Source organism: Heliangelus exortis, chromosome 26 (assembly GCF_036169615.1).
Source record: "Heliangelus exortis chromosome 26, bHelExo1.hap1, whole genome shotgun sequence".
NCBI classification, from domain to species: domain Eukaryota; kingdom Metazoa; phylum Chordata; class Aves; order Apodiformes; family Trochilidae; genus Heliangelus; species Heliangelus exortis.
In genome coordinates, this window is record NC_092447.1 from 892,946 (window position 1) to 909,009 (window position 16,064).

General features: G+C 61.2%; 3 protein-coding genes and 1 long non-coding RNA gene across 7 annotated transcripts in view; 2 read left to right on the forward strand and 2 right to left on the reverse strand.

Annotated features, from left to right (window-relative positions):
- The first annotated feature begins 49 nt into the window (after positions 1-49).
- Positions 50-5,163, forward strand: RNF214 (ring finger protein 214). 4 transcript variants are annotated; one of them, XM_071769074.1, is made up of 15 exons: positions 52-374; positions 475-712; positions 852-911; positions 1,013-1,153; positions 1,462-1,601; positions 1,799-1,867; positions 2,310-2,406; positions 2,557-2,645; positions 2,845-2,947; positions 3,116-3,214; positions 3,420-3,832; positions 3,961-4,090; positions 4,195-4,302; positions 4,568-4,663; positions 4,908-5,163. In XM_071769074.1, the coding sequence occupies exons 1-15, from the start codon at positions 292-294 to the stop codon at positions 4,971-4,973; spliced, it is 1,932 nt and encodes a 643-aa protein (XP_071625175.1). In that variant the 5' UTR covers positions 52-291; the 3' UTR covers positions 4,974-5,163. The 4 variants fall into 4 exon arrangements, with proteins under 4 accessions (XP_071625179.1, XP_071625175.1, XP_071625177.1 ...); XM_071769076.1 differs by having other exon boundaries at positions 502-712; XM_071769075.1 differs by having other exon boundaries at positions 54-374; positions 2,857-2,947.
- LOC139807748 (uncharacterized) lies at positions 1,603-2,351 on the reverse strand. Its single transcript, XR_011730667.1, has 2 exons — positions 2,264-2,351; positions 1,603-2,041 (listed from the first exon to the last, which is right to left on the reverse strand). It is a non-coding gene; the product is annotated as an uncharacterized lncRNA (long non-coding RNA).
- Positions 5,164-6,802: 1,639 nt separating the features above from the next.
- On the reverse strand, positions 6,803-11,075 carry BACE1 (beta-secretase 1). The gene is made up of 9 exons (XM_071769079.1): positions 10,683-11,075; positions 9,021-9,109; positions 8,716-8,932; positions 8,402-8,539; positions 8,170-8,304; positions 7,985-8,086; positions 7,755-7,904; positions 7,456-7,627; positions 6,803-7,365 (listed from the first exon to the last, which is right to left on the reverse strand). Exons 1-9 carry the CDS (start codon positions 10,926-10,928, stop codon positions 7,124-7,126), a joined length of 1,491 nt encoding a protein of 496 aa, XP_071625180.1. The 5' UTR covers positions 10,929-11,075; the 3' UTR covers positions 6,803-7,123.
- A 296-nt stretch (positions 11,076-11,371) lies between these two features.
- The window catches only part of CEP164 (centrosomal protein 164), a 31,421-nt gene continuing 26,728 nt past the window's right edge, over positions 11,372-16,064 (forward strand). Inside the window, exons 1-7 of the mRNA XM_071769058.1 lie at positions 11,372-11,477; positions 12,415-12,508; positions 12,751-12,862; positions 13,006-13,210; positions 14,322-14,462; positions 15,115-15,237; positions 15,316-15,393. Coding sequence (XP_071625159.1) covers positions 12,427-12,508; positions 12,751-12,862; positions 13,006-13,210; positions 14,322-14,462; positions 15,115-15,237; positions 15,316-15,393 — 741 coding nt within the window. The 5' untranslated portion in view covers positions 11,372-11,477; positions 12,415-12,426. The remainder of the gene's footprint in view (positions 11,478-12,414; positions 12,509-12,750; positions 12,863-13,005; positions 13,211-14,321; positions 14,463-15,114; positions 15,238-15,315; positions 15,394-16,064) is intronic.

A 16,064-nucleotide genomic window follows, 5' to 3' on the forward strand; every position in this document is an offset into this window, starting at 1 on the left:
CCCCTCGCTGCACCCCCCCCCCCCCCCCCCCGCCCCTGCCCCCGGGGCCGCCGCGCACTCACCGGGCCCGGGCCGGCGCCGCTGCCGGAAGCCCGCGGCGGCTGACAGCTACGTCACATCCGGCGGCGGCGGCGGGCCCTCCCCTCCGCTAGGGGGCGCTGGCAGCGGCGCACCGGCGGAAGTAGCGGGTCCCGGTCGGTGGGGTTAGGGCGGGACTTCCGGTCCCCGCTCCGCCGCGGCCCCGCGCCCGCCCGCCCGCCCCGCCGGGCCCCCCCGCCCCGCACCGGCCCCATGGCGCTGGAGCAGCCCCAGGCAGAGGGCCCCGCAGCGACCCCCGCACCGCCGCGACTCTGCGAGCCCGGCCCCGCCGGCAGGTAGGTAGGATCGGTGGATCGGGGCCTGCGGCGGCACCGGGAGCGGGGGCGGGGAGCGGTCGGTGATGGAGCGGGTGATGGAGCGGTTTGTTTCACACAGCGGCACCGCTCTCTCCGCCCCGGACAGCCCCAGCGAGGCGGTGCCCGCCGGCCCTGGCGGAGAGGCGGAGCCCGGCCCGGCCCCGGCGCTGCCCGGCGGTGAGGGGGAGCCCGGGCCCGGGGGCTCGGAGGAGGAGGAGGAGGAGGAGGGGGAGGCCGGCGGGCAGAACGGAGGGGCGGCCGAGGAGCCCGAGGCGGAGGCGATCCCCGCCAGGCCCTCGCAGAACATCGCGGTGCAGGTGGGTGCCCGATCCCAGCCGGGGCTCGGGGGGGCTGCTGAGGCCCTGGGGGTGTCGGGGGGGAAGGGAGGAGGGGGTGCGGGTTCCCTTGGTGCGGGGGGGTGGGACCGACTGCCCCCGTGTGTGTCTCCCCCCGCAGACCGACTTCAAGACAGCAGACACGGTGGTGAACACGGACCAGGACATCGAGAAGAACCTGGTGGGTGCAGGAGCCCTGAGCTCAGCTCTGCCCCGGGGGAAGGGTCTGGAGGGGGGGGATGTTCCCATCCCTGAACTCCCCTTCTCCCCTCCCCGTGTCAGGACAAGATGATGTCTGAGAGGGCTCTGCTGAAGGAGAGGTACCAGGAGGTGCTGGACAAGCAGAGGCAGGTGGAGAACCAGCTCCAGGTGCAGCTGAAGCAGCTCCAGCAGCGCAGGGAGGAGGAGATGAAGAACCACCAGGTACCTGGGCACGTCCTTGGTGTGTCCCCTGCCCCGTGAAGGACCCTTCCCCTGGGCTGTGACACTTTGGCAGCATTCAGGACAAGCCCCTGCCCAAATCGGGGTCCTGAGCAGCTCAGAACCCATCCCTGACATCCTGTCCCCCTGGTCACTGCTCTGCTCTTGTCTGGATCTGCTCAAAGGGTTTTGATGATGCCTGGAATCCCATAATCTCCCCTCAATTGATCTACAATAACAATGGCTTTGGGAACAAAAAGCTCTCCTTGGGGGGGTTGCTCCCTGGCTGCATGGTCCCTGTTTCACCCCAGGAGATCCTCAAAGCCATCCAGGACGTCACAATCAAGAGAGAGGAGACAAAGAAGAAGATGGAGAAAGAGAAGAAGGAGTTCCTGCAGAAGGAGCAGGATCTGAAAGCAGAGATTGAGAAGCTCTGTGAGAAAGGCAGAAGGTCAGGACCTGGGAAAGAAAGGATTTATTTCTCTGTGTGGGGGAGAAGGGAGCCTGGGGGCAGGGTCCTGACACAGCACAGTGCCCAGGGGGGGGGCGTTGCTGTCAAGCATCTGGGGAGCCCCTCAGCCACCAGGCTGTGGTGTGGGAAGGTGGCACTGCCAGAGGTGACCCCCCTGCCCTGTGCCCCCCGTGCAGGTTGCTGAAGGAGCAGGAGGAGAAGGAGAACAAGATTGCATCTCTGATCGCTGAGCAGTCTGATGAGAAGTGAGGCTCTGCTCCTGGGGAAGGCTCCTCTTGGTGGGGGGGACCCAAAGCCTCTGGTGGGGTGGGATGGGTGCTCTGCCAGTGCTGCCCCAGGGTTTATCTCCTCTCCCAGCAGCCTGGTGTCCCTCTGGATTAAATCCTCTTTGATCCAGGTCACAAGCAGGCTCCTAGATCCTTGTGACATGAAGGTCCCATCAGATGAGGCTTCGTGCTCACTGCCTGGGCTTAGAGCTGCCCCCTCTGATGGAATTCCAGATTCCCAGGTGGAGGCAAAGCTGCTGCTCTCTGTGTCCCTCCCTGCTCCCAGGCTCGGGGGCTGCTGAGCCTTTAGGGTTCTAGAGTGAGGTTGGGAGGGAAATGGGGGGTCTGGGGTCTGTCAGCTCTCCTGCCCCACACCTTGTGGTGCCTGAGCCTCAGCAGGGGTGCCCCATGTCTGTGACAGGCAGCTCTGGGAGATGGAGCTGGATAAGCTGAAGAACCAACACAATGAGATCAACAGGAACATCCTGGAGGAGACAGAGAGGGCCTGGAAAGCAGAGGTGAGGGGGCAGGGGCTGAGCTGCAGCCTCCTGGGGTCCCAGAGGGTCTGGGAAGGGGGGTGTGGAGCTGAGGGTGGGTCAGGAGGAGGGGCACACAGGGAATGAGGGACAGGGACACAGCATCTGCCTCACCTGGAGCCTCCCCCCCAGATCCTCTCCCTGGAGAGCCGCAAGGAGCTGCTGGTGCTGAAGCTGGAGGAAGCAGAGAAGGAAGCAGAGCTGCACCTCACCTACCTCAAGTAAGTCTGGGTGCTCTCAGAAGTGGCAGGGTGGCTCTGTGACCACAGCTCCTCTTCCTCTCCTTACACTGAAGTGTTCCAAGCTTCCCCATGGATTCCCTGCTGGAATGTGGTGGTGGCACTGTGTGCTCTGCTCTGGGGGGGTTCCCTCTCCTGGGGTGTCAGCTGCTCCCATGGTGCTGCAAGTGGGACAGTGCAGCTGTGCTTGCAGGTCTGCACCACCCACACTGGAGACCATGAGGCCAAAGCAGGAGTGGGAGATGAGGCTCAACAGGATACGGATGACCAAGGAGAACGTCCGAGTGAGTCCCTTGCTGCTTTGTTCCAACCCCTTTTCATCCTCTGACTCCTTTTTCATCCTGTGGAAACAAACTCTGTCCCCTTCAGGCCCTGCAACTATTTCAGTGCTGAGAAGGGAAACTTTCTCCCAGGCTTTGATGAACCCCTCTGCTTTCTTTGCTCTCTGCCAGGATCAGTTCAACGACCACATTCAGATGGTGAGGAACGGGACGAAGCTGAGCAGCCTCCCACAGATCCCAACCCCAACACTGCCCCCTCCACCCTCAGAAGTGAGTTCCTCCTCTCCAGCTCCCTGCAGCAGCTTTGGGAGGGGATGTGGGCAGCCCAGGCTGGGTGGGATTGCTTCCCTGGAGTCCCTGCCTGTCCCGGGGAGGAGGGGAAGGGGCTCCTTCCCATGCCAGGAGCAGGGCAGCCAGCTGTGCTGATTCTAACCATCCTCTTCCTCCTCTTCCTCTCCCCGTTTTTCTTCCTCAGACAGATTTCATGCTGACGGCCTTCCAGCCCAACCCCTCCCTCACTCCCAGGCTCCCCTTCCCCATCGGCCCTGTCCCTGTCCCCATGGTCATGCCCAGTGCTGACCCCCGGGCCCTCTCCTTCCCCCTCCTCAACCCCTCCATCTCCCGGCCTGCCCAGCCCTCCCCACCACTCCCGGCCTCCCAGGGGAGGAGCAGCCCGGGTGTGGCCTCTCTCCTGGGCTCCCACATCCCCCCTGCTGCTTCCATCCCTCCTCCGCCCGGCCTGGGAGGAGGAGGAGGGGGAGGGGGGGGAGGAGGAGGTGGAGGGGGAGGAGGAGTCAGCGTCGCTCCCGAGTTCCAGAGGCAGCAGCCAGCGGATAAACTGGAGAAGCTCCTGGAGAAGCTGCTGACTCGGTTTCCACAGTGCAACAAGTGGGTGCCCTGCCCCTGGGGGGGAAGGATTGGGGATGGGGTGGGGGCTGAGGTGAGGGGGGGAACCCCCTGTGTGTGTGGGGGGGGTCTGGGAGCTCTCAGCAGCTGCTGTGCCTCCCCCTGCCCAGGGCCCAGCTCACCAACATCCTGCAGCAGATCAAGAACGCCCGGAGGACCATGGCAGGGCTGACCATGGAGGAGCTGAACCAGCTGGTGGCAGCCAAGCTGGCTGAGCAGCAGGAGCGGGCAGGGGCACAGGTGGGAGAGAGCTTGACCCCGGGGGGGACAGGGGACAACTGGGGGTGTCCTTCCCCCCCACAGGGCTGGGCTGACTGATCCCCCCCCCCCGTGCCTCCCTGCAGCCTCTCAGCCGGATCCGGGCCCCCCTCTTCTCAGCTCCACTGCCTCAGATCAGCACCCCCATGTTCCTGCCCCCTGCCCAGGTGGCTTATCACAGCACGGCCTCACACGTAAGGCTCAGAGCACCCCCCCAGCCCCAGGGAAAGCTGCCTGGGGAGGGAGCACCTGGAGAAACAGCCCAAAGGCTGAGCCTGTGAAGCTGGGACCTCTCAGAGCAGGGGAGCACGGGGGGCATAGCTCCTTCCTGACCCACGCCAGAGGGGAGGCAGAGGGAGGAGTTGGGCAAACCATGTCTGCAGCTGGAAGGTGGAGCAGGTGAGCAGAGCTGGAGTGTCTGACTCCTCTTCCTGTCTCCTTTCTGTCCCCTCACCCCAGAGCCCTGCTGCCTGTAAGCTGTGTCTCATGTGCCAGCAGCTGGTGCAGCCCAGTGACCTCCACCCCATGGCCTGCTCCCACGTGCTGCACAAGGAGGTGAGTGTGGCTTCCCCAGCTGCTCCCAGCTCCCTGGGAATGCTTCCTCATCCTGGGGCCCTGCTGTGCCCAGAGCTTGTCAGGGGAAGGGTGTGATCAAGAAATAACTCAGCAGCCTCCACCATCCCCCCTTTCCTTACCAGGCCACCCCGAGGACCCACTTGGGGGTGGCTTTAAGGCCAGGCTGCCCTTATTCCAGCCCCTGGTGGTGTTGGCAGCTCCTGATTCCTTCTCTCTTTTCCAGTGCATCAAATTCTGGGCACAGACCAACACGAATGACACTTGTCCCTTTTGTCCAAGTCTCAAATGACAGCTACTGGAACAAAATGGTCCCACCTGAGGAGTTGCTGTGAATAGACAGGATCAGTTCTGAGATTTCTACAGTTCTATATTTATACGACCATGTATACACATGTACATTTTTATTATATAGGCAATGTGTGTATAGAAAGTCTGTATACATACCAGTTCATAAATAAAGTGTGTATATTATGCCGGGACTCGGTGCTGCTCCTGGTTTTTCACCTCGCAGCCTCGCTGGTGGCCTTTGGGGGGAGCGCTGGGACTCGGCGGCTGCCGGTACCGCCCCTTCCCGCCCGGTTCCGACAGCTCCGGGCTCCCCCAGCTCCCCGCAGCCCCTGGCAGGACAGCCCCCACCCCTTGCCCAGGTGCCACCAATGTCACCTGCACACCCCCCCTTAGCAACTGGCAGATGCAGAGTGGGTTTTGTGGGTTTTTTTGGTTTTTTTTTTAATGTAATAATAATTTACCGTGTTAACATTCATTGTTCTTACATAGACATAAGGTTACAAGAGTACTGGAGGCTACAGCCAGAGCCTGGGCCCCGAGCTCCCTGCTGGGCCCGGGATCACCAACCTGCTGCAGTTCCTGCTTTCCCCTCTCCTCCACTCGCTCCTGAATCCGGGCTGAGGCACCAACCCCCTTCTCTCCATGGATCTCGGTGGGATGAGGAGGTGCTCAGCACCACTTGAAAATCTTCCACTTAATCCGTAGACTTTTGTTGGGTTGCTATTTCCAGTTTGCAACAATAATTTGGGCACGGGGCTGGGGGGAGCAAGCAGCACAAGCCCCCCCCCATCCATCTGTCTGGGTGTGGGTTAAGGCAGTGGCCCACAACAGCATCCTGGGGGTCCTGGGGCAGGCACGAGGAGGTCTGCGTGGCCCTCTGGCAGAGTGGGTGCGTGCAGGGTTGGAGTAGGGCAGCAGAGCAGGGCACTACTCGCAGTAGTAGTGAGGTGGGAAGGTCTGGGGGGGCTGCTGTGGGGGCTGCCTGGCCGAGGCTGCAGGTTGGCTCCTCCCTCGTGGCGGTGCCAAAGAAATGTTCCCCAAAAAACTCAGGGTTTGGGTAAGGAGCCCTGTGCCTGGGGATGGCTGCAGCACTGCCCTGCTCCTGTGTCACTGTCACCTCCTCTGACACCAGCCCAGAACACCTCAGATCCACAAAGTCCTTACAAACCCAGCACCTCCTGGCCTCGGGTTGCGGCCGAGGCGCTGGTCGTGAGCAGAGGGCTACAAATATTTAAAAAAAACCCAGAAAACCCCCAAAACAAAACGGGACCAAACCCCCTAATGTTGGGTTTGGAACAGTGGCTTTCAGCGCTAGAATTAAAAATATAGATATATGTATATATTGTACAGGTGAGGGGGGATCACTGCCCTCCCCCAGGCAGGGGCTGGGACCTGTGGGGTCAGGGTCTGACTGCACGGCCAGGACTGGCAGCACAAACCAGAATCACAAAATAAATACAACCACGGCTTTAAAAAAAAAGAAGAAATGCTGCTGCAGTCCCCACCACCCGTCCCCCAAGTTGTTGGGGTGGGGTCTCTGGCCCTGGGGCAAGGACAGACAGATTGGGGTGAGCAGAGGGGGCTGTGGGGGGCAGGGAAGGAGCCGGCCCAGCCCGGCCCCAGCTCCCCTATGGCTTTCCAACGGGGGGTGGGTGCAGGGGACACCGGTGGCAGGAGGGGCACAACTTGAGGTGGGGGCAGGGAAAACACCACGGGAAATGTTAGAGCCAGCTGGGTGGGAGGGAAAGATCTGCCCTGGGCTGGCTCCAAAAAGCTGGGGACAGGAGGCTTGGGAGGGGTGACCCTAGGGAGAAGTGACCCCAGGGAGAGGTGACCCCAGGGAGAGGCTGGGCTGGGGGCTGCAGGGGGGGCAGGGGTAAAAGGGGACAGACAGAGGATGGCTCATGGGTGGCTGGAGCTCAGGACAACCCCTCCCATCCCAGTGCCAGAGCAGAGGAGCTGCCCCCAGCCCTGGGACGGGGTCACCCCCACTCCCCAGCTGCCACGTTCTTTCTGTAGGTCCCACGGCTGCTCCCGGCCCTCTGGGGCACCACGTCCCCCCGGGGCAGAGGGTCTGAGCTGCCCACGCTGTCGCCCCCCAGGAAGGACCCACAGGACCCACCTGTCCCTGCCCTGGGGCTGCTCCTGCCCTCACTTCAGCAGGGAGATGTCGTCGGCGAAGTCGTCGTGGTCGCGGCGCAGGCAGTGGAAGCAGCGCCACTGGAACACCATGAGGCAGAGGGGCAGCATGAAGAGGGCGCAGATGGCGGCCATGACGTAGGCGATGGTCATCAGGGTGGACTCGTCCGTCTGGGGGATGTTGTAGCCGCAGTCCTCCATGTTGGGGTGCAGGTAGGGCCCCTCCACCGCCGCCGTACGGAACTCATCGTGCACTGGGGGCGGGAGGAGGCAGAGCTCTGGCTGCCCCGTGTCCACCTCTCCCCCTCCCACCCCCCCAGCCTCCCCCTGCCCCCAGCCCTCACCATGGCAGGCACTGACAGCAAAGCCGATCCGCTTGCGGGCGCGGTCGAAGACGACGTAGAAGCCCTCCATGATGACGGCGCCCATGACGGTGCCGGTGGAGGACTGGGAGATGGCAAACTTGTAGCAGTCGTCCTGAGAGGTGGCCACGTCCTCCACGGGGCGCAAATATTGCTGCAGGAAGAGAGGAGGAGTCAGGAACAGAGGGAACAGGGAGCTGTGGACGCCCGGCACCGTCCTGACTGTGCCACCGGTACCAGATGGTTCTCCAGCTCAGCACCGGGCAGGGACCAACACTGACCTGGGGCAGGATGGTGATCCGGAAGGACTGGTTGGTGGCCTCCCCCATCAGGTAGAGGGACAGGACAGGGAAGATGTGCCAGGGGGTGGTGCCGACCTGCCAGCAAACCAGCTGCTCCCCCAGCCAGAAGCCATCTGGGAATTTCTCCGTCTGCCAGAGGCAAGGGGGTGGTGAGGGGACCCTGCCAGGCAGCCAGGCTGCCCACAGCCCTGGGGAGGGGCTCCACTGACCGAAGAGGCCGTTTTGATGGATTTCACCGCAGCCTCAAACACCTTCTTTGGCAGCCTGAGGTTGGTGGTCCCACTGTCCACGATACTCTTGTCATAGTTGTACTGAGGACAGAAGAGGAGGAGTGACCCCAGCCCCGCTGTCCTCCCAGCCCCTGCAGAGGGCAGGTCACCTGCTGTCCCCTCACCTCTTTGCAGTCCATGTTGAGGTCCTGCCCGTTGATTTCCAGCTTGACGATGATGACCTCATAGTACCACTCCTTGCGGATGGGTGTGTACCAGATGTCACCCACGTACAGCGAGCGGTCGATGCCACCAATGATCTGCAGCAGAAGCAGAAAGGCACTGCCACCTCTGCACTGGGGGGTCAGGTCCCCGTGGCAGCCCCCCCAAACCCTCCTCTGACCACAGGGTGCTCACCATGCTGCCCCCCACGGCTGCCAGGGCCTCTGTCTCGTTGGGTGAGAAGCCTGCCCCGCAAAGCTGGAGGGAGAAGATGTTGGGCACCCGGGTCTGCTTCACCAGAGAGTCAAAGAAGGGCTCCAGGCTGTCATCAGGCTGGGGGGAGGAGAAAGCAGAGGCAGGACAGGGCCATGTCAGCATTGTCCCTTCTCCGGGCTCCATGCCATGCCCCAGGGACCCAGGCTCTGTGCGCAGGTGGAGCAGAGCTCAAGGTCACCAGCAGAGCTGTGACTCAGGGAAGGGGAGAGGTGATCCCATGGGACAGGGCTCACCCGGGCGATCTCAGCGTAGGCCAGCCCCAGGATCCCCTCCCAGTTGGAGCCATTGATGAAGAACTTGTCTGACTCGGTGATGGCGGCGATGTTGGCTCTGACGGTGACGTTGGGGCCGTGGGGGATGGTGACGAGGTCGGTGCCCAGCTCCCCCTCCCACTTGCCCTGGGTGTAGGGCACGTACACACCTTTCCGCAGGTCACGGTAGGTGCTGGACCTGCAAGGGCACCACAGAGGCAGAGTCAGAGCCTGGGACACCATCATGCAGGGACAGCGTGGCCTCTGCCTGTCCCCTGCACACTCACAGCTGCCGCTGGTAGTATCTCCTGAGGAAGGGGTGAGGTGCAGCTCCCACAGCGAAGTTGCTGCTCCCTGTGTCCACCAGGATGTTCAGCTGGAGAAGGAAGAGAGGCAGGGAGGCTCAGGAGGGCAGCAGGACTGTGCTGTGCCTGGCTGAGCGTGTTAGGGCACAGGGGGAGCAGCAGCCAGAGCAGTGCCCGGGCTCCCCTGGCAAGGAACTGAATTTGCTGGTGGGAAGGATGGGTGGGACAGGGGTGGTTGGGGCTGGGGCTGCTGCTTGGCTCTGCTCCTGGCTCATGTCTGCCTACACCCAGGATTATCGGCTCACCGGCAGTGCCTGGCAACCATCCCACCACGTCCTGCCCTCAGATGAACCCTGCCAGGAACAGGGGGAAACAGGGGGGCTCCCCGGGCTGCAGGGTCAGCACCTACCCCCCAACCAGGAGCACCCCCCAGCAGCCCTTCACCTCTGGAGTCAGAGGAGGATAAAGCTGCGTCTGCCCGACTTTCCCCTGGCAACCCAGCACCTGGGCCCTCCCCAGGGGGGTTCTGCAGGGTCTGCTCCACACAGCTGAGCCCCGGGGCTCCCAGGAGAAAGCTCTGCTGGGCTGATGCTGCCTGTGCAAGCAGCAGCGGGACACGGGTGGGCTCCATCCTCCCTCCCACGGGGGATTTCTGTGGAGAGGAGCCACGTCCCTGGGACTCCCCCCTTCACGCACACCCCCACGGATGAACCCTCTGCCTGGCACGGCCGCAGCCACGCTCTTCCATACAAATCTTTTAATTCCATTACAAGGCCCGGAGGGATTGTGCTGGGGCACGCACACCCGGCACCACGTTCCTGCTTGGAAGGAATCCAGGGCTGGGAGATGCTGCCCAAAAAGGGGTGACTGGCTCAGAAACCCCCCAGCACCCGGGGACAGGTGGCTCGCAGGGAGAGGGTCTGCCAGCTATGACACGTGGCAAAAGATGATGAAATCACATTTAAAACTAGATTTAATTTTTTTTTTTTTTTTTTTTTTTTTTTAAAGCATAATCTCCTCCCTTTTTCGCCGGGAGCAGAGAGTGGATCCCAGTCACACGGGGACAACACGGCACGTCTCCCATGGCTGGGGTGGAGGTGTGACTCCCACATCTCCATCACTTCCATCCCTCCAGAGCCGTGCCAGGCACCCAGGATGGAGCCAGCGAGGAGGGAACGGAGCCACCCTGCCCCACGGGGGCGTTTGGGAGCTGCTGCAGCCTCTGTGGTGGGTGCGTGGGAGCCCGGCCCTGCGCTGACCCTCGAGCACCGAGCCCCGTGGGCTGATGATGGTGCAAGATGTGGATGCCTGAGCGCTCCAAACCCTTGGAAAAGGCGCCCAGAGCAGCAGCACCAAGATGGGGGGAAGGAACCGAGAGCGGCCATGTGCTTCCTTCACACCCCCCCCACCCGGGGCAGCGCCCACCCCCTGCTCGCCCCCGCCAGCATCCCTGGGCTCGGGGACCCTTCCCCAGCCGTACAACAGACGGGTCGGCACCCCCAGAGCCGATGCCGGTCCTGCTGAAGGGTGAGCAGCGCTCTCCCGAGCCCCCCGCACCCCCAGTCCCCTCCCCTCGGGAAGCCCCCGCCTGGAGCGGGAGCGCAGCCCTTGCCCGAGGGGTCCCCCCCCCCGGGGCCCCCTTACCTTCTGCGGGGGGCTGCCCACCGTCATCTCCACGTAATAGCCCTGCCCGGACTTGCCCCGCAGGTTGTCGATCATCTCCACGAAGCTGCCGCCCCGCTCGGCCTCCTCCGGTGCCCGGCGAGCGCGGGGAGCGGGCGGCAGGGCCGAGCCCCCCCGCAGGGGCAGACGGATGCGCGGCGGGGCCGGGTGGGCGCGCAGGGAGGCCGCCCCCAGCCACAGCAGCAGCCAGGGCCAGGCGGCAGCCATCGCGGGGGAACCTCCTCCTCCTCTTCCCCGGGGGACGCTGCCTAACGCGCCCGCAGCGCCCCGCGCCTCGGCCGGGCGGCCGCGCCGGGGCCGAGCGGGGCGGCGGGCATGGCGGCGAGACGCTCCCCGCCCCGGAAAGCCCGCCCGCCGGCGGAAGCGCTTGCGGCCGCGCTCCAGCGGGGCCCGGTCCGGCCCGCCGTAGATGCCCCCTCTCGCCCCCCAACCCCGGCTTCGGGCCGGCCCGGGGGGAAGGAGGTGGGGGGCAGAGGGCCGGGTCAGGCCGATGCGTCGCCATGGCAACTGGCGGCACCCCGAGCCCCGCCGGGACTACAGCTCCCAGCAGACACCGCGGTACCCAAGCATCACGCAGATCAACCAATCGGAGGCTCGGCTGTGTCGCGCTGTCCAATGGCGGCGAGGGGAGGGCGGGCCCTGCGGTTGCCAGGGCAGCCGGAATCCGGAAGCGGCGGCGCGGCCCCGGGCAACCCGCGTGCGTCCATGGAGGCGGCGGCGGAGGCGGCAGCGCGGCCCTGAGCGGGCCCGACCGGGGTGAGGCCGGGGAGTGGGCCCGGGGGGCAGTGGGGTGAGCCTGGGAGGGGGCATCAGCCGCTCCCGCAGCGGTTGGAATCGGTGCGGTGCCCGCGCTTCGCGCCTCGAGCCGTCGGTGCTCCCGTTGTGACCCGGGGGGAAGCGGTTTGCTTCTTCCTCCTTTCGCCTCCGTTTCTCCTCCTCGCCAGCCCCCCCCCGGCTCCTCTGGCGTGGGCTGGGGTCTGCGGCGCCCCGGGAGTGCGGGTGCCGGGATTAGCAGCCGGTGCTGAGCCGGGCTGTGCTTAAGGGAGATAAACGTGGGGCTGAGCAGGAGGTGACCAGGACAGGGACGGCTCAGCCCCCGGAGGTGCTGGTCCTGATCCAGGCGGTCATCGCGACCGTGTTAACGCTGCTCGGCACCTTCCTGGTGCTGCCGGGACCCGAGCAGCACCACAGCCCCCAGGAGAGCCCCATGCGCTAAGGATTTGCAGTGTTTGAGGGTAAAAAGCAAGTCTGACCTTGTCCTTGTCCTTAGTTCATGCAGCTCACCTGTGTGAGTGAGGAGTGGAGCCTGTTGTGGCCACACGGAGACACAGCTGGGGATGGTTGGGGCAGAGAAATTAACTTGCAAAGCTGCGCAGAGCAGGCCCTGAGGGTCCAGCAGTGATGGGACAGGATCGGTGCCTTCAGTCCCAGCTGGGCAGCAAAGCAATCCTGCCTGCTGGAGCTTCCAAACGTCCTCTGGGCAGTGCTCTCAAAAAGCTTTCCTCTTCTCTCAGGAACCAGATTTCTTTGCATTTTCTTTTTTTTTTTTTTTTTTTTCCTTCTCGTCTTGGCTTCATTTTCACCTGGTTAAAAGGTCCCTGAAGGAAGGGTTCATCTCTCCTGTCAAAGGTCAAAAGCCTGGGGGGTCTGATTGTCACCCCTGTCACTTTGCTTTGCTCCCTTCATGCTGTAGGTCCAGGCAGCCATGGCCAGGGTTCTGACCCGCATCGGGGACCAGCTGGTTCTGGAAGACAACGATGATGAGACCTATATCCCCAGTGAGCAAGGTAACAGGGGCCTGTCCCTGCAGGAGTGGGGGTTGCAGCCCCAGGTTCCAGGTCACACCTTGGGATGTTAATGACAAAGGAATCCCGGGTGGGATAACTGGGATTTTATCGAAGGCAGAGCTGAAAAATGAGGGTGGGGTTTTTTTGTTTGTTTTTGGTCGCAAAGGTAACTGGCATTTTGGAGGCTGTGTTGTAGTGCCTGCTGGAGACTGTCTCCACAGATCCCTCTTCTGTTGTCCTAGAAATCCAGGATTTTGCACGGGAGATCGGGATTGACCCCGAGAAGGAGCCGGAGCTGATCTGGTTGGCCAGGGAAGGCATTGTGGCTCCTCTGCCACCCAACTGGAGGGCCTGGTGAGAGCTGCTGTCCTGGGAGACCCCAATCCCTGGTGCCAGAGCAGGGCCCCAGCTTCCTGGGGGGACAGCACCATGAGAGAGGTGCTGCTTGTGTCCAGGGAGGCCCCATCCTCAGTCCTCATCCCCTTTTTGCCACGCAGCCAGGATATCACTGGTGACATCTACTACTTCAACTTTGCCAATGGACAGTCCACCTGGGACCACCCCTGTGATGAGCACTACAAGCAGCTGGTTGTCCAGGAACGAGAGAAGCTGCTGGCACGTGGCAGCCTGAAAAAGAAAGAGAAGAAGAAGAAGAAAGAGAAAAAAGAGAAGAAGAAGCAGCAGCTGCTGCAGCAACTCACTGTGAGTAGGCTCTGCTTGCAGTGCTGCTGCTCATTTTATACCTGCAGATGTTATTTCAAGGGGTCAGCAGTTCACACACCTGCTTGTTTACCAAGTTGTGTGTTAAATAAGCATTTATCTCTATTTTAGACAGGTAAAGGTACATGGAGTTATATGTGATGCTTTATTTAATTTCTAGCATTTGTTACCTTAGTGAATGCAGCCAGGGAGTGTCCCTTCAAGGGTCCTTTGGTGGAGTGTCCTCTGCTGTCCTCTCCCATCCTGTCAGGGATGAAGGCAGAGGGGGACAGCAGGCAGGAGTGGCTTGAGGAGAATATTTTGCAGGTGTGTGGCCTCCTGCTAATTAGTAAGAAGAGTCCAAATCTGTTGTGGGGAAAAAAAAAAAAAAAAAAAAGGAAAGGTGAGGGGTGTATGGTTAATGAATCATTTTGCTGTTGTGGGTACCCAGCTGCAGCTTCATCAAATCTCTGGGCTCAAGGTTTTCAGGGGGTTCAGGTAGGATTCCCTCTGGCTTTCTCAGCTCTTCAGAGCAGAGCCTGGGGGCAGCTGGAGCCAACCTCTGCCTCAGATTGTCCCAGGGAGAGTGATGAAAAAGTTGGGTGTGGGGAAATGCCCTGGCCTCAGATCCCCCTTGATGAGGTAGAGGTGAAAGCTCACTCCAGGGCTGTTTCTCACAAATAGCACATTGACGTGCCTGTAAAAAGTTATTTTGCAGCAATCTTTAGACAAAACCCCCTGTTATATATATAAAAATATAAAGGTGACAAAGGAAAAAAAGTGGGGAGGTGGGGAAGAAAAGGAGAGAGCCTAGAGAGTCACCGTCCTGGCTGCAGCAGCAGGGAGGGGCAGAGCTCTCCCAAAGCCTCCTCCCTCCTCCCAGGCTCTTATAGGCGCTGATTAATTACCCTAATGAGCCGTCAGCGGGCACCGCCCCTCCGGCGCTGTCAGCATCGCGATTGCTGTCGTTATCCCGACACGGGGGCGTCATCTCCTCCCCCACCCCCTGCGGAGGGGTGCTGGGGCCCGGGGGGTGTTTGGGCTGTGCTGTCGGGGCTGGGTGGGGGTCTCCTGGCTCAGCTCTCCTCTCAGCTGTTCCCTTCTGCCCCCCCAGCCCCCCAGCTCGCTGCTGGCACCCATCCCGGTGGCCCTGGGGACCTTGGCTCCTCTGCGTGGCTTGGTGGCCTCTCCATCCAGTGTCCTGCGTGGGCCCCTGCCCTGGGCAGGGGGTGGCAGCCTCAGGACAGGGGCACAGGTAAGGCTGAGCCCCTCGGGGAGGTGTCCTGCAAAGGGCACCCTGCCTGGCAGCTCAGACACCAGCAGCTGAGACCTCCTGGCAGCTGGGAAATGCTTCTGCCTCTTAAAAACCCCCTTCCCTCCTCTCTTTCACTCCTTTTGCTTCCTTCTGGTATTTCTAAGGAGCTCAGGGGGAAGCTTGTGGTGTTCTGCTCTTCTGCTCTCTTTAGGAGAATTAAGAAATAAGGAATTTGATTGCTATTGAGGGGGAAAAAGTGTGTTGAGCAGAGCTTTGATTTGTATGCAAGTGAAGGATGAGGCACAGTTCAGAGAACATCATCTCATAAATAATAGTATTTCCCCTCAGCTTTTTCCTGAGAATAACAAAATGGGAAGAGCAAGGTTGTGGGTGACTGGGATTCACAAGCAGGTGGATTGCTTGTTTCTTTGGGTCAAAAAAACAAATGTGTGACATGGCAACAAAGGGTAACAAATTAATCTTTTAAAGGCAAACGAAAGGCCAGGAGTAAAAAACGTCCCATCCCGGAGGTGTCAGTTTCACACTGGGTGTGTGGTGCAGCGGTGGCCCTGGGGGGCAGCATCCTCTCTGCTTTGTGGCTCCCTTTGCCCTCTGCCTGGCCTCTCACTGCCCTTTCCTTTGGACCTCACAGCCCACAGAGAGCTGCCAGCCCAGCCCCCAGCCCAAGAAGCTGCTGGGTTTGGTCTGTGAAGAGGAAAGTCCTGTGAGCACAGCAGCTCTGGATGAGGACAGGAAGGAGGAGAGTGAGAAGGAGGTATCTGTGCCTGTGGGGTCTGTGGGGCTGCAGAGGGCAGGGCTCAGTGCTGACCACCTCCTTATTTCATCCCTTCAGAGTCTGCGCAGGGCAGCAAGACTGTTCAAAAACCTGCACATGGATCTCAGTGCCCTGGGAGGCAGCTTTGACTCTGAGGTAAGAACGTGGGTGATGAGATGGGCAGGAGAGGTGCCCAAGGGATGAGTTCCGTGGCTCAGAAATGAGCCTTTTGGCTTTTTTAGTGCCTGGGGAAAGAAGGCTCCTCCTCAGCTGCATTTTCTCCAGGATGCTCTCTGGAGAGTCCATCCTTTCCCTCTCACTCAGTTCCATAAGGATCTGAGGACCTTCCATGGGGACCACAGGTGGCTGCTCTCCTGTGGCAACCTCCAGCCAGTTTCCTGGCACAGCTGAGACGTTGCAGGGCTCAGGAACAGAGCATCAGCCCTGGGGCACGTGTGGCCTGGGGCAGACATTCTGCTTTCTGCCCCTGCTTTGTGAGCAGAGCTCAGGCTCAGGATGACAAAGGGCACAATGGGAAGTGCGTGGCAAGCAGCTCTGGTGGCTCAGCCTGACTGTTTGAGCTGACAGTAATCCTTCCTCACTGCTTTGAAAATTCTGTTCCGCTGCCTGAAAGGCAAAATTAATTTCTTTTAAAGTGTTTTGCAGTATTTCCCTGATCCTTTTCACAGCATACAAAAATTAAGCTGTAAAGCACTTTTCTGGGGAACCCATTCACGGTGCTGGGCAGAAAGTGCAAAGGAGGCTTATGCTAAAGTGGATGTGAAAAAGAAAGTCCTGAGTCCCTCATCTGCAAACAACAAGCAGCC